The following is a 15975-nucleotide window of genomic DNA, read 5'->3' on the forward strand; positions in this document are numbered from 1 at the left end:
ATCACACTAAAATATTCCAGTTCCACAGTTTCAGTATCAGTTTCATTTTTATGGAAATACAGTTGCACAAACTTTCAGAACCTGCCTTAAAACAAATAAACAAAAGACATTCCCCCTCGTCTCCAGTGGAACACAGTTCTGTTTCTTAATTAAACGTCTGTGACCTGCTTTGGTCCAAACCCCACGAGCCCCACAGCAGTGTTCTCCCCCTGTGTAAACAGCCCCTGTTCAGAACGCCCGCTTTCAGCACCTGTTCCTTTAAATGATAATGAGCCGCTCGCTGTTCACCCCGACCCCGAGCGCACAGCAGTGAGGAGCGAGGTTCTTTCTTCTCCATTTTTACTCAGTGCTCTCATTTCTCTGAGCTCGTTTTCTTGTGTACTTTGTTTAACCTCGTCTCTGCGCTCTCGCATAAATGTGGGTCCAGCGCTGTGATTGGACAGACTCAGACGAGAGGGTGGGGCCATTCTAAAGCATCATCACTTGACGTCAGAAGCGGAGCAGACTCAGAACTGCTCGTTTTCTCCCATGTTTTCTGACTCAGCACACATGAAACTGGCTCCTGCTTCACAGTTTGCGGGTTGGTGGGTATTCACATAATTGTGACAAGAAACTTTCTAGTACTATATAAAACCTTCTGTTTAAAGTGTAGCTTTGCTGCCAAACCCTAATCTCCAGGCCTACTGCGCGGTGAAATTAGTTCTGCAGTGACTTGGAATCACAAGATGAAGCTGACTGAAAACCATCTGCACACAAAAATGCTGAGAGTTACATTAAAGTGTGTTTGCACTGCACTCTGTGTTCATAAAATCTCTCTGACTGTGCCAAGAGCATATTCTGTCCCTTCAGAATCCCACCCAGACATCAAAATGGAAACTTAGAGTGGTGATGACACATTGTGGAAACCTGGCTGGAGGGCCTTGGTGACCGAGATCTACTCTGACGGAGGTGGCGCCCAGTGTCCGGCAAATTAAACCGTGGGAACTGGGAGGGGGTCCGAATCCATTTTTACACCTGGTGGGTTCAGAAGACTTGTGTGTGGACTGCATCCTGATAAGATTAAGCCCATGCATTTACACGTGGGCAAATGTGTCTCTAGTTATTCATTCATTCACTCATCCTCTGTGAGCATCGCTGGGCATCACACTCTCAACCAGTCACTGAACACTCACACAGTCATTCCACCTACAAACGTATGTGTTTGGACTGTGGGCAGATACCCACACAGACACAGAGAGAACACACCACACCCTGTATACAGCGACTTGAGGATATGATCCCACCCTAGACCCCAAGACCCTGCAGCTGTGTGACCTGTGCAGAGACACCACCAGCAGTGCCACCAGTCTCAGGTCAGTCACAGCTGCTATTTTTATCCCAGCACCAACCGTGGGGGTCCTACTTGATTAGCATCCTTGCGGTCAGGGATCATGGGCACTGTGGTGAACTGGGGGTGGGGGGTATTTTTGTCAGATGTGACTCAGAGAGTCAGCTGTGTTTACATTTCCATAACATCTGGCTACGTGCGCCACAGCTCTATTCTAAAACGCTCCGAGTGAGTCAGGTTTAAATGCACCTCTGGCCTGTTTTTCTATCCGAACATAATCCTGACACACGCATCAAACCAACAGGTGTGCACAGGGTCAGAGGCGAGTTTTAGCCAGACACTCTACGAATGTAAGTCTGCACACGTCCCTTTTCAGTCAAAACAACGAACGTGAACCATGACTGGAATGAGGCTGATCAGAAACAACTGATTGGTTATTGTGGTATGAGGGGACTTGCAAAAGTCTGCGAGTGCAGGTGTTTGAAGCCCAATCAGAACGCAGTCCACAGACTCATCTCATTAAGCCGCATGGTGTAAACAGCGTCTGTTGTTGATTTCAGAAGAGGAAGTGGTCATTTCTGAAAATAGCTGCAGAAAACAGGCATCAGGGCAAGCTTCCCACCAAACATCAGCATTGGCTCACAGACTGTAAAGTGTGTGAACTGGAATGAGGACAGTTTTGTCACAACTGTGGGAAGACGAGCCTTGTTGTGATGCTTTCAAACGCAGCACCGTAACAGTCTGAAAGAGCAAGGAAGGGTTAATAAACTCCGGGAAGCAAAGACAAGCAGCATATCGTAACAAATCCATTAAAGACACATTCTATGAGCTGCGTCTCCTTTTGTAAAGCTCCTGGATTTGAAACTGGCTTCATGTTATATTATATAACGCAGGCAAAGCACAATATCAACCACATTAATGTTTAATGCCGTCCACAGAACCCATCAGTGTGTGGCGCAGGTCGTACAGAACATATTACAGACTGCTGCTGAATTAGAGTCCACACTCTCCCTCTCGTCTCCACAGTGGAACACAGTTCTGTTTCTTAATGAAACGTCTGTGACCTGCTTCGGTCCAAACCCCACGAGCCCCACAGCAGTGTTCTCCCCCTGTGTAAACAGCCCTGTTCAGAACGCCCGCTTTCAGCACCTGTTCCTTTAAATGATAATGAGCCGCTCGCTGTTCACCCCGACCCCGAGCGCACAGCAGTGAGGAGCGAGGAGCAGAAGCTCTGGTTTTTAGCCGTTTTCACTCTGTTCTCTTTCTTCTCCGTTTTTACTCAGTGCTCTTATTTCTCCGCGCTCATTGTGTCTGTTTTGCTGAGTTTAACCTCGTCTTTGTGCTCTCACATAAACACGGGTCCAGCGCCGTGATTGGACAGACTCAGACGAGGGGGCGGGGCCATTCTAAAGTCTCTGCATTTGACGTCAGAAGCAAAGCAGAATTAGAACGGCTCATTTTATCCCATGTTTTCAAACTTAGACAGCACACAGAAAACTGACTCAGAGGGTCTTGTTTCACAGTGTGTGCTTTGGTGGACTCCAGATCCACACATTAAAGTGACTATGCACTTCATAATATGTCCATTTTGTCAAGTGAGATTCTTTAAACAGCCTGAAAAACCCAGATACACTTTGAAGATGTTTAGTGGAAAGACAATGAAAAAAGGACAATATCAGATCTGAGTTGTTCTTATTCTTTCCTTTTCAACTGCTGTTCTCTGATCTGCAGAACTGTGGAGCCACTGGTTCCTAAGCAACAGGCACTCTGCTATAATACAGAAGTGTGGCGAGAATCTGCAGTCCAGGCGTACAGGTGGGTGTGTGCTCATGCACGCGTGTGCAAGCACCACACACACAACACGCAGACAGACAGACAGAGACACACACACACGACCAGTGTTTCTCCCCTTTAAGAGATAGACAAGCTTTGCTGCAGAGAAGACTGCTGCATAGAGTCTCTCCTGGACTCTGACGCATTAAAACGACCTTCTGCACAACACTAGAATGCAGCAGAATCATGACAGAGTTCATTATTAACACACATCGTTACGATATATTCATTTTCACAACAAAAAATAAGCGCATGATTGTTGTACAACACCACAACAGTCTTCCCTTCACCACGGGGTGTGTACGTGCAGGGAGAAAAATATATTAGTCCAAGTCACATATCTAGTACCAAGCTAATGACGAAATACCAACGACGACAACGACGACAGTGATGGGGAAAAACAAACTGCACAGACATTTATGCCTCTTACTCCAAAACAAAGGACATGCAGATTCCTTTAGCAGGCGATTCCCTTCTCTCAGCCGCCGCTTCAGAAAGCTGCGATCTCAATGAAAGAGGCGGAAAACCATTTGCAGCAGAACCATAAATAAATAGGTGCAAAGAGTGAAAGAAAGCGTGTGAGCGTCCTGTAATAGACGTGATGTTAAAGAGAAATAAACTTGCACTGATTTAGATGTTGTCTGTCAAAATAATTATGGGCACAAATACAACTATTAACCTTTTAATCACAAACACACAACTGGCTATTAGCGGCACATCTGCACGTTTGAACTCTCCACCAAAAGCACATTGTGAAACTTAAATCCTGACAAATGCTCAAGGCACAGGGTTCTTTTTCAATGGGCTTCGTTCTCGCCTTGACCCAGAGCCATTACAGACAGTGGTAGAATGTGTGCCATGGCTCTTTCTTCGCTGGCTTTTTGTTCCACTCTATCCAGAGCTGTTAGAGGGAGCTTTCAGGGGGCAGGGCTTATTCTCAGCTGTCTTTGTTCTCGCCTCGACCCGAAGCGGGTCAATAATATTTCTTAATAGAATGTAGAGCTTTAGGCTGTTGGACATGATGTAATTTACCAATAAAAGAATAAAGTTACAGTTCTGTTCATTTAACACAAACAGCTAATAATAATAATAATAATAATAATAATAATCTCAGTGATGTAGAGTTGTGTTTCATTATATTTTTTTATTTGTATTGTTTATGGTTATAATCTACACCATTTATAATGGTAAAATCAAATTACGCCGTTTCAAAGTGCTATTCTGTTGTAAAGTAAATTAAAAATTAATATTAAACAAAAAAAACCCGAATGGGATATGGTTTTTTCTATGCTTTTTTTCTTTTTTTCTTTTTTGGTTAACTGGGTTGGCTTTAATCTATTATTAATCAACGAATGCTGTTAAAATTCAATTATCCTATCTGACTGAAACGTCCGCCCCTGCACGGCTAACTGAACGTGTTTTTGAAGGTTCAGTTACAGCTCCATTTCCTGTAACAGTCAGGAGACACTGCTGATGTCATTTGGAGAGCAGGCTTCATGGACACACTGATAATAATATGCTAAGGAGAGAGGCGGGGAGGCAGAACGACTCGGTGGAGGCAGCAACTAGAGCTTTCTAGAACACCGTGTCCATTATCACGTGTGTAAAAACAGCACACGTGGCTGAGGGTACAAACAAACGAACGTGCCATGGATGAGTCAAGGACTACTGCGAGGAAAAACACATCCCAACCTCAGGGTTCCCTCCTATAACATACACGTTTACATATTCACGGTGGGCATCCTGACATGCATTCATTTCATATTTGTTTACAGAGATTATGCAAATCCTGCGTATAAAGAGGGCGAGAGGAACGAGAGGGCAATCGAGTGTCTTCTAGTCAGGGTTTGTTTGCAAATATATGCTTTATTTTGACATTAATCTCCCAACAGGCAACTGACAAACAGATTTAAGCTTAAGATTACTTTCTTGTTCCTGAGGGGCTCACTTTCGGGAGAGAGAAAACCATACAGCACACCACAGCAGCGTGTTCCTTATACTCAGGGTAGTGCAGACGTCATCCATACACTCAATTGTACATTATATTACAAGCCATACTTTTTCTGCAATTACAGGCTGTAGTCCATTTGGTGTGTTAGTGTGTGTTGTGCTGGAGTTTGAGTGAACACAGGGTTTAAAAACTCCAGCAGCACTGCTGTGTCTGATCCACTCTACACCAGCACAACACACACTAACACACCACCACCACGTCAGTGTCACTGCAGCGCTGAGAATGATCCACCACCACATCACACCTGCTCTGTGGGGGTCCTGAGCGCTGAGGAAGCTAACAAAGTATGCAGAGCAACAGATGGACTACAGTCTGTAATTTTAGAGATATAAAGTGTAGCGATGTGGTCAGTGGAGCTGATAAAAATGGACAATGAGTGGGGGTGGGGTGCTAATCCCTGAGTTACGATGCTGCTATGTTTATATCTTAACTCAAACACTAAGCCATGTCACGCGGGGTCCGTTTATCCAGCGTTGGTGCCACATTATACTTAACCCTTTCTTAACCAAAGTGGATTAGAACAATAAGAGTCTTAAGACTTGTCATTTACACCATTATCTACTCACTTTTCCCTTTTTTTTAAAGAGAATGAAGACGCACACACTATTGCAAGTCTCTCTCTGGCCCCCAAAGGGTTAAACCACAGCCACGAGTTCACGTGTCGTACCGTGAACAAACCTTACAAAGGTCTCCCACCGTCTCAACAAACTGAGAGTGCAGCCCAGTCTTAGCTAGGTCCTTCTCTATTTGGTGAGAGTAAAGGAGCTGATTTGCACACCAATAGACACGGACAGAAGGGCTACACCACAGGCCAGCAGCTCTATAGCTGTAGACTGGTCAAGAGGTCATTAATGACTCAGGGAGGACAAAAAAACAACAAGGCGGAGCAATGGGTTCTAGCAGAGGACCGCAGTTCGGTCTCCTCCAGCTGTGGACAGAACCTCTTGGGGACCCTGCGAGTGGTACAACCGCAGTCACAAGAGCAATCCCTGCATTTTCACTCACCGTGAGCCACAGGTGGACAGCAACATAACAACAGTCTGTGACGGTCATATTCCTAAACACACGTTCTGCAACTGGGTTCTCTAACAATTTTGACCGGTTCCACCATCTGTGCACATCTCCACACGTCTTTAACCTGAGCTGCTTTCCTTTCCTGGTCAGTTTAGACCCAAGAGGAGACTTAGAGGTGTAGTGTATACAGTTCCTCAAGGGTTCTTGACTAAAGACAGGTTCTGTTTAGAACCATGAACCCTATACTGAAGCACTTGTGTATTTAAATGAGTCTTTGCCTGGTGATAAGGTTGCTCAGGCTGATGGAGAATGTGTGGTATATGGTGCTTTTTAGAAGAACCATTTTGAGAAATCAGTACCAGCTAACAATGCAACAGAAGAACCCTCCTCAGTGCTCTTTAGAACCATACACAGCATAAGGGCCATCAATCTGAAGAACTATTTCTCCATGCAAAGGATCATTTCGGCAAACGGTCGTAAATAGAAACACTCTCTTCAATGAAGAACCCTTCACAACAAAATATGGCTCTTCAATGGTTCTTTAGTAAAGACAATCGTTCCACTGAGAACCATGTGTTCTGTACGGTACCAATTGGAAAATTAAAATGGTCCCCTGCATGGTGAACTTGTTCTTCAGGTTAAAGTGTGGTACACAAGAACTGACTTTGATCAAGGACACAAGGAGACGGTTCTTTGAGAGTTCCAGACTGAGTTCTATATACAGGCTGATGGTGAATATACTGCATATGGCTCTATACGGTACCTTTGTATTAGAAAATGTTGTTATAGAGCACCAAAAGGGTTCTTCTATCAGTACAAACAGATTCCATAACAACACATCACCCTCATGTACAACAGTCTCCAGTCTCGAGCACCATTTCCACCAGGCAATGCACCATTTCAGCTTAGGAACTGTCCTGTGCAGCTATCTAGAACACGTGTTTGTAAACAGAACCATTCACTAAATAAATAAATAAAGGCTCTTCTTCCAAGGGTTCTTCAGTGAAAGCAGTGGATCTGAGGAGCTATTCACATAATGAATTGTTAGATATTGATGAGGACTGTGTTGTTTATGGTTCTATAGTGCACCAAATATTAAGGTTCTGCTGTTTATATCATATCAAGCTCGTAAAATAGAGAACCATCTTTGTTTCTGGGGGCTGCTAGAACCCTTTTCAAAACAGTTCTCTACAGAAAACACACACAACACATTCTCCATCAGCCTGAGGAGCTATTACACCATTCACAGAACCGTTTAGTGTGTAACCGGGTCTCTGTAGAACCGCTGCCTTTACTAAAGAACCCTAGAAGAACCCTCAGTTAAAGCCTGAGTCAAAAACCCCAGCCTCAGCCTTTGGAGGAAGGGAACGGAGGGAACGGGAAAGGAAGGACACTGCACAGTGAAGTTAGACCAATCCCTACAAAATAAAAGTCCAACAGCTGATCTTAGTCCCACCTTCACTACCATGTGCTCTGGAACGGTGTTCCCTGCTGCGCCTCTGAGGAAGTAAGGAGTGTAGCCACGTTAGTGAGTTATTTATTACACCGGCCTAGTCGCCCAAACAGAAACAGCCACCCGTCCGCTCCGGGCATTGGAGGAGGGGACCGGACCCACGGAGAGCCCGTTACCGCCCTGTGTGAATCCAAAGCACCCCCCCCCCCAACCCAACCAAACCAAGGCTCGGCCTGCCCCCCGCTATCCGCTCACCTTCGATGGAGATGACGTGCTCGCGGATCTGGTTCTGCAGCGCCAGGTCGTCGATGCGCTCAATCAGGTCGTAGATGGCGTAGATGTTGGGGTGCACGGACTCGAACCGGTGGATCTCCGCGCGGATGGCGGCGGAGTTGGAGAGCACGAACTGAGCCCCCGCGACTCCAGGCTGGGATCCGGGGCCCGACACCGAGCCGCCGGATGACGACGAGCCGAACTGCGCGGGCATGGCCTGCGGCACCGGCACCTGCGCTGGAACGGGCACCGGCACCGGCACGGGACCCGATCCCGGGGCGGGCATGGCCGGCTGTGCCTGCTGAGAGATGCCCGACACGGACACGGAGACAGGCACGCTGGACTGGTAGTTCATCTCTGGCTCTCGGTCTCTGGGGCTGGCTGCTTTAAGGGGGAGAGGCGAGGGGAGGGGGGACTAGAGAAGAGGAATGGTCTGAACACACGCTCGGGAAAACGAGGAGGAATCCGCAGTACCGAATGGACCGGACGGAACCGAACGAAGGACACACGGTGCGGTTATCGTCGCTGCATCAATGGTCGGCTGTACGGTCCTCGCCTCTCGCTCATATTACCCAAACTTGGACCATTGTTCCTGCGTAGGGCGCTCTGTCCTTTCTTTGCTGCTCTCTCTCTCGTCCTTCTGACAGATGGACACAGCTCCTCCTTCCGTTTCTTCGCTTCTTTCTCTCCTCCTTTCCCTCTTTACGGAGAACGGCTCGGTTCGGCTCCGGTTCTCTTTTTCTCCTTCTCTCTGAAGCACACAATGCGCCTCGGTTCCGTTCACAGATTGAACGGCTGTTCCACACTGAGCTCACAAACAACACCCCGTTTGAATCGTCTATGGTCCCTGAGGCCCCGCCCCCCGCCCCGTGAAGGCACGCCCATTAGTACGGAGCGTACGCCCCCTCTCTTGTGACGTCACGCTGGAAATTCGAGCCGATTGGACGGCTTTGTGGCCAAGGTATACAGCAACATGCGCATCATTTGGATCCCTGACTCTTATGCAACTCTTTCTTTTCTAATATACTAATGTATACTTCAGGACTGTGTATTTGTGTTCTTGTCTGACCAGAGAAGTGCCACACAGCATAAGGAGTCCATATGGAAGGCAAAACCATATGACGACGCTGGAGGCTGGACTCTTAAGTGCCTGTTATCCACAAAAGCCACAGCAAAAATCACAGGTTTTCTGATTTAAAGGGAACATCTATGACTGTGGGGAAGTGCTGTTCTTTCTTGTTTGTTTACGTTCAGACGCTCCGTGTCTTTTAAGGTGGAACAGTGTGTTTGAGGGGGAAAAAAATGGCAATGTTCATACGTGGGTGAATTTTTTATTCACTGTTTGAATTACCACAGAAACGAATTTTCATGCAGTTAGCGCTCTTCTGAGCTTAGAGTCAGTTCCATCTACAGCAAAAATAGATTAATGTTACCCACATATGGAGCTGGAATAGAGCAACACACTCATCTCCGTGTGTGACGTTTAATATTTGGTGGTCTATTCATTTTCTAAACAATTTCAGATGCTCTTTCTCTGCCATGAGCAGAGAGAGAAAGCCTAGCATACCGCACTGAGACACTTTGTTTTTGTTTTTGTTTTTTACCCATTTACAGACACTGGGGCTTCGTAAACACATTAGACCTGTGAGGAAACATCTTCAGAATTTTATGAAAAGTTTTATTTAAATGTGAAACATGAATGTTGCTTATAAGCAGATTACACAAAGCTGACTTGGTGGTCTAGATGAAACTTGTAACAAACCACACACATTTTTTTTTTGTTGTTTAGAAACAGATAGAAACCCATCTGCTCAGGCGGTTCCGCTCTGCTGTTCAGTGTGCACCAGAGTTCGAAAGGGAGCTTTCACACCTCTAACGAACTGCACTAGAGCAATCACACCAAGGTTTGTTTTAATCGAACCAAAGCTGAGAAGTCTGAACACACCCTAAAACACGTGATGCCTTGCATCGTGTTCTATGACAGGAAAAGACCAGATAAATCTCACCACTTCTAATGACATGAAGCCACATTTGATTCAAAGACAATAAAAAAACCTGACACCGTCTGACACTCTGAATACCACAGGGCAGCTATAGCACCTTGGATCATTTTATGTTTAATTTTCCAGACGTGTGAGATGTAATTTGACCTCAGGAAGTCTGTTATATTTTTGGCCGATTTGCACAGGATGAGAAATGTTGATTTGAATGACAGAGAAGGGAGTGGCTATTGGATTAAGCACTGCTTTAACACACAAAAAGCCCTGTGCATTATACTTCCGCTGCTCACAACTAGAAAACCTCAGCAGCACCTACAGGGAAGAAAATACAGAGCGGGACAGAGAGTAAGATTTTGAGTCTGATTTTAGTATGAGTCAACATCGCTTTTATATATTATTCAGTGTCTATAACCACTCATCCCATTCAGGTTTGCAGTGAATCTGAAGCTACCTACAGACAATTTAGCACGGGCAATCCAGCTCCCATGTGTGGTTCTGGACTTTGGGAGGAAACCCACGCAGACACAGGGAGAACACACCACACTCCTCACAGACAGTCACCCGGAGGAAACCCACGCAGACGCAGAGAGAACACACCACACTCCTCACAGACAGTCACCCAGAGCAGGGCTCGAACCCACAACCTCCAGGTCCCTGGAGCTGTGACAGAGACACCACCTGCTGCTCCACAGTGCCGCCCTACTTTCAAAAACAGTTTGGACAAATTTTACATAACCATTCTCTCTAGGAGGCTCTATTTCCAGAAGCTTGCCTGCAGTATCCCTCTGTCAAGGCAGCATTTGGAGACTGGATGAAATGCCATATTTCTGCCGTTCATGAAACTGGACGCCTTCTGAAGCGCCTTTCATACTCCAGACCAGGGCTCTTCATGTCACCGGCCCCTTTAACTCCAGCAGCCAAGCATGTTTTCTGGCCAAGGGCACAGAGTTGGGTAGAGACATTATGGACATGTCTCTGTACCAATCCAGCGACTATTGAATTGTCCCTAGCAGTCGTTTTGGATGAAATTACAATGCAATGTCTAGTCTGTGCTACTAACAGTTCTCGTTCTCTACTCTGAGTCCTGCCTCCTGAACCCACACCACTAACAGGGCTTGCTTTACTGTTTCTCCCTAATGTGTGAGGGGCTGTGGCTGTAAGGAGACACAGTGCTGTGTGAGATACGCCCTCCACATCACGTCTCGTATTGAGTAAGGGACAGTGCCACCAGCTATGATTGTGTTTTAGGGCCACATCAGTTCAGCTCTTCTGGAGAATACGTGCACTTCACAGGGTATTCCCTGTGCACTTACACACCTTAAAACTCAGTACAGACACCTAAGCGGAACGAACTGCCATCCCGTCCTCCACAGTGGCTACTGTTCTAAACACTATGACTTTAAAAAAAGAAAGAAAAAATAAAAAAATGACTTACTTATAAATTTCTAGATGTTTCTCCTCTGACTACAGTCCGGCCGCCAAAAGACTGAAAAACGGTGAGTTGGCCCTTTGATTAAAACGTTTGAGGACCCCTGTTCCAGACCACGCTTTAGTTTCTAAAACTTATAGAGATTGTATAAAAACCTCTTTGTACAGCTTTAATAAAAACATGTTTTTACTCATTTTACAGACAGTAAAGGCACAAGAATGTTTACTGACACTGGAGCATGCAGTGCATTTTGACGGGACTAAAATCACCAAGGAACTCTGGTAGTAATGACAATATCCCACCTCCACCTGTAGAACTAATCCCGTCACCATAGGTTTTCAGGTAGTAGAACACCTATGACACTTTGTATCACTTTCTATGGACTGCGTGTACCGTGTAGATAATCTCCCAGGTAAGTAATGTGAAGTGCTGTTTCTCTGTACTCCTGCTTCCTTTTGGGCTTCAGTCAATAATTTCCTCTTTCTTCTTCTGTACAGTTGCGTGTTCGTACAGAACCGGTCCGTGTAACAGCAGTGTGTGAAGCTCTAATGAGTGCAGCCATAAGAGAATGCTTGAGGTTTGTGTTCTGGGTTTTTATGGTGAACATTAGCGTAGAACCGTGTAAAAATGCAGTCCCACAGGGGAACTGTAGTCAGAGGGTGTAAAAGATAAAGTAACACATGGCTCTGTTTACACTTTGTCAATACATTGTGATGAGGTTTGTGTGTGTGTGTGTGTGTGTGTGTGTGTTTGTGTTTATAACCACACATGAATGTATATACAAATCAGTGGCGATTGCTCTAAGACTGCAAGAGAAGCTCAGCTTCTCCTAAAATGTCAAAAAATAAGTGATCAAATATATACTGTTGTGTACATGTCAGTGAATAAATATGCACTACAACGCGCTCAACTTTAGTTCAGAATCAGCTTCTTATCACTGGTAAAGACGCGGCTTTCCTCTCAATCATTCCCGCAGCTTCATAATGCTTTAAACAGTCCACAGAGTTCAATAGCGAAGCAGCGAAACGAGACGAGTCATTGGATAAATGCTGGGCTTTGTCCCGCCCATCGGACGCTCAGCGTCTCTGGGGGTCTATGGGGCAGTGGGCTGGCCTCGGCTGGCCCGGACGCTCAGCTTCTGCATGATGATTGGATGATCTGTCTGAGGCTGAATCCCTTTTTGATTGGCAGCTAAATGAGCGAATCAGCGATCCTTTGGTGTAAAGATCTGTGAGATCACAGGCGGACACACTTCACATGGGCCAAGGCCGTTTAAGCAGCCTAGCTCTGCTGGCCATTGAGAGGACACTAGTCAGGTCCCTGGAAAAGACGCCTTGTTGGTACGACAGGGTCACAGATCATTTTCTTGAAAAGGAACGGAGGGTAGAATTTACGTATAAATAAACCCACACATTTTATGATGTAGGCCGAAATTGAGCTTCCCCTCCTTGAAAGACCAGCATCCGCCACTGATACAAACTCATTATGATTTACCTCAAAATTACAGCTTCAGTATCACTGTGATGCTCCATGGAGCTGTGATAGAGAGAACAGAGCCTCTGTCTTTGCCACTCCAGGATCAGCACTGCAGAAACCGCACTATGTATGGTTTGAAGGGGGATAGGATCGGAGGCTCTGTTTGAAAAGGTCGAGTGTAAACGTGTCTGAATGTTGACTGGAGGATTATCTGACCACTGTGATCAGAGCAGAGTGTGGTCAGATGTTAATGCGTTGAGTGTAAACAGTGCTCTCTCTGATTACATTCTGATCACAGACACAATTACACTGGTCTTTTAAATGCGTATACGGAACAAAAACCTGCAGGATGCGCTTTAATACCAAGTGTAAACATGTTAGTCTTCAGCTGATGTTTTGATATCATGGCACTTTGTACCTGAGGCATACAGCTCTAACCAACATAAGTCACATATCAGTACACACTCAGCGCTGAATGAACTTGGGTCAGCTGTGCCCTACACACTAATCCAGCTGCAGAGGTTTGCTTACAGCGCTGCAGAGTAATATCTGCATCAGCACACATGGGATTATTCCTGTAATGGAGAAAGGAGGCCTGAAGCCTGAAACTCAACACACATTACATGACTGTTCTTACAGTGAGGGTCTACTTCCTCCCCAAGGCCTGTGACAACACAGGAACACTCCCATCCAGTAGTGAAAGACTTCACTGTTTACACAGAGATTACGCTGCCGTGCTGTAAGAAGATCTCTGATTCATCAACCTATGAATGAACATTCTCTCTGACTCTTCCTTTGCCCCGTTTCAAAAGTACTCGGACAGCAGAAAACTCTCCCCTATTGCGAGAAAGCTGCAGGCACTGGTTTCTGGCTGCCCTCTTTAAAAAAGTGAGAATCAAACTCGTTAAACTTTGTTAATTAAGAGATAAGAGCAGAAAGTGCTACTGGAGTTCAGAGCCCTACTTTCACACTGTAAAGAATCTGATGGCTTCACCGTCCTGAGATGCTAATGACGATACAGCGACACAGAGGAGAGAGAGACAGCAAACGATGATCTGGTTCTAACAGAATTCTGACCTCTATCTGTGAACTCTCGGTTCTACTTGGTTTATGCAGCTTTTTAAATGCACGGGCCACTAAGTCACTCGGGCAAGTCCTGCCGCTTTACTCACACCTCCACCTTCACAGTGATTTAATCTTATCCAGCAGATGTACTCACAGGTGCCCCCTATGAGCACTTGATGTGAGCCATTCGTCTGTATCAGAGAACACCATTGTAAAGTCATACACACATTCCACTGCATTCTATAATATTCCTCAAAAAAGGCAATAACAAGACAGCGTGAAAAGTGGAGTAAAAGAAAATCTTCAACTGGATATCTGTGCCTTTTATGGTCACCCTTCAACAACGTTATGAAAGTGACGTTCACTTCAGGGAGGACCTTAGGGTTATTTCCTGCTGTAGGTGATTAAAGGCTGCATCCTTTGAAGGACGTAGTCTACGAAGGCTGTTGAGTGTCCTTCGAAAGCCAGACCGAAATGGGACGGTCTACTCTACGGCGGATTTCCTGTTTGACTGCTGTTACCGTCGCTAAACTCCGCTGCTGTTTGCTCCTGTGCCCTGAAGGAGGAGCCAGAAACTTTAAGTTTATTATTTTTTATTATAAGTTCATTCTGACTTTATTTTACAGGTTTATAATTGTTTTCGTTTAGAATTAAATAAATCATAATTTGAAACAGATACAACCCATACGCGTTCACTGTTATGACACCTTTGTTTTAAACAGACATTCTCTCTCTGCTCCTTTGTTTCTCTTTTCTCCAAAGTGCTCTCCTCACAATAGTTGTAACATAATAAACAATGGCAATCTTCAAAATAAACAGCAATCATTTAAGTCAATGAAAAGGGAAATATATTAAGAAATAAGTCAATGAAAAAGGCTGTATTAGAAATATTTTTGAGGTCAACAGAGATCAACAGCACTTTCTTAATAAATAAAATAAATAATATATTACAGAAATTATCCCTGTTTTGCTTCAGCTTCAGCCGCTATGTATTTACCTCAGTCCAGTGTTGTTTAACACCGTGGGAGATAAACGAGATATGAAGCAGCAGGTAGTGTCTCCGTCACAGCTCCAGGGTCCTAGAGGTTGTGTACTGTCTGTGAGGAGTGTGGTGTGTTCTCCCCGTGTCTGCGTGGGTTTCCTCCAGGTGAATGTCTGTGAGGAGTGTGGTGTGTTCTCCCCGTGTCTGCGTGGGTTTCCTCCGGGTGACTGTCTGTGAGGAGTGTGGTGTGTTCTCCCCGTGTCTGCGTGGGTTTCCTCCGGGTGACTGTCTGTGAGGAGTGTGGTGTGTTCTCCCCGTGACTGCGTGGGTTTCCTCCGGGTGACTGTCTGTGAGGAGTGTGGTGTGTTCTCCCTGTGACTGTGTGGGTTTCGTCCGGGTGACTGTCTGTGAGGAGTGTGGTGTGTTCTCCCCGTGTCTGCGTGGGTTTCCTCCGGGTGACTGTCTGTGAGGAGTGTGGGGTGTGTTCTCTCTGTGTCTGCGTGGGTTTCCTCCGGGTGACTGTCTGTGAGGAGTGTGGTGTGTTCTCCCTGTGTCTGCGTGGGTTTCCTCCTGGTGCTCCGGTTTCCTCCCATGCTCCAAAAACACACGTTGGTAGGTGGATTGGAGACTCAAAAGTGTCAGTAGGTGTGAGTGAATGAGTGAATGTGTGAGTGTGTGTCGCCCTGTGAAGGACATACCCTCTCCAGGGTGTGTTACTGCCTTGCACCCAGTGATTCTGGGTAGGCTCCGGACCCACCGCCACGCTGAACTGGATAAGCGTTACAGAAAATGAATGAATGTGCAGACCTTCACACATTTAGCTTTTAGCAGCAAAGAGACTGTTTTCCAAAGCAAGGAGGAGCTTTATCTTTAAGAGTGAGTATCTTTAAACTCACACAAATCTGAGTTAGATTGTCCTTTACAGTGTTGAACAACTGAAGTTTGACAGCTGGCAGAGTGGGTTGATTTAAAACTGACGATTTCCGTGTTGAGGCAGTCTTTTGTTACATGACGTTCAAACAAAGAAGGCCGTGTCTCTTTACAAAGTAGAAATTAGAACAATATCAGAGCTATCAGCAGAGTGTACACAAGCACGATGTCCAAATTGAGGA

General features: G+C 45.7%; 1 protein-coding gene across 1 annotated transcript in view; it reads right to left on the reverse strand.

The window, feature by feature from the left end:
* Positions 1 to 8726, reverse strand: part of agap3 (ArfGAP with GTPase domain, ankyrin repeat and PH domain 3) — a 202928-nt gene extending 194202 nt beyond the window's left edge. Inside the window, exon 1 of the mRNA XM_066682583.1 lies at positions 7894 to 8726. Within this exon, the coding sequence (XP_066538680.1) occupies positions 7894 to 8266 (373 nt within the window). The 5' untranslated portion in view covers positions 8267 to 8726. The remainder of the gene's footprint in view (positions 1 to 7893) is intronic.
* Between the last annotated feature and the right edge of the window lie 7249 nt (positions 8727 to 15975).

Source organism: Hoplias malabaricus, chromosome 10, assembly GCF_029633855.1.
Source record: "Hoplias malabaricus isolate fHopMal1 chromosome 10, fHopMal1.hap1, whole genome shotgun sequence".
NCBI lineage: Eukaryota > Metazoa > Chordata > Actinopteri > Characiformes > Erythrinidae > Hoplias > Hoplias malabaricus.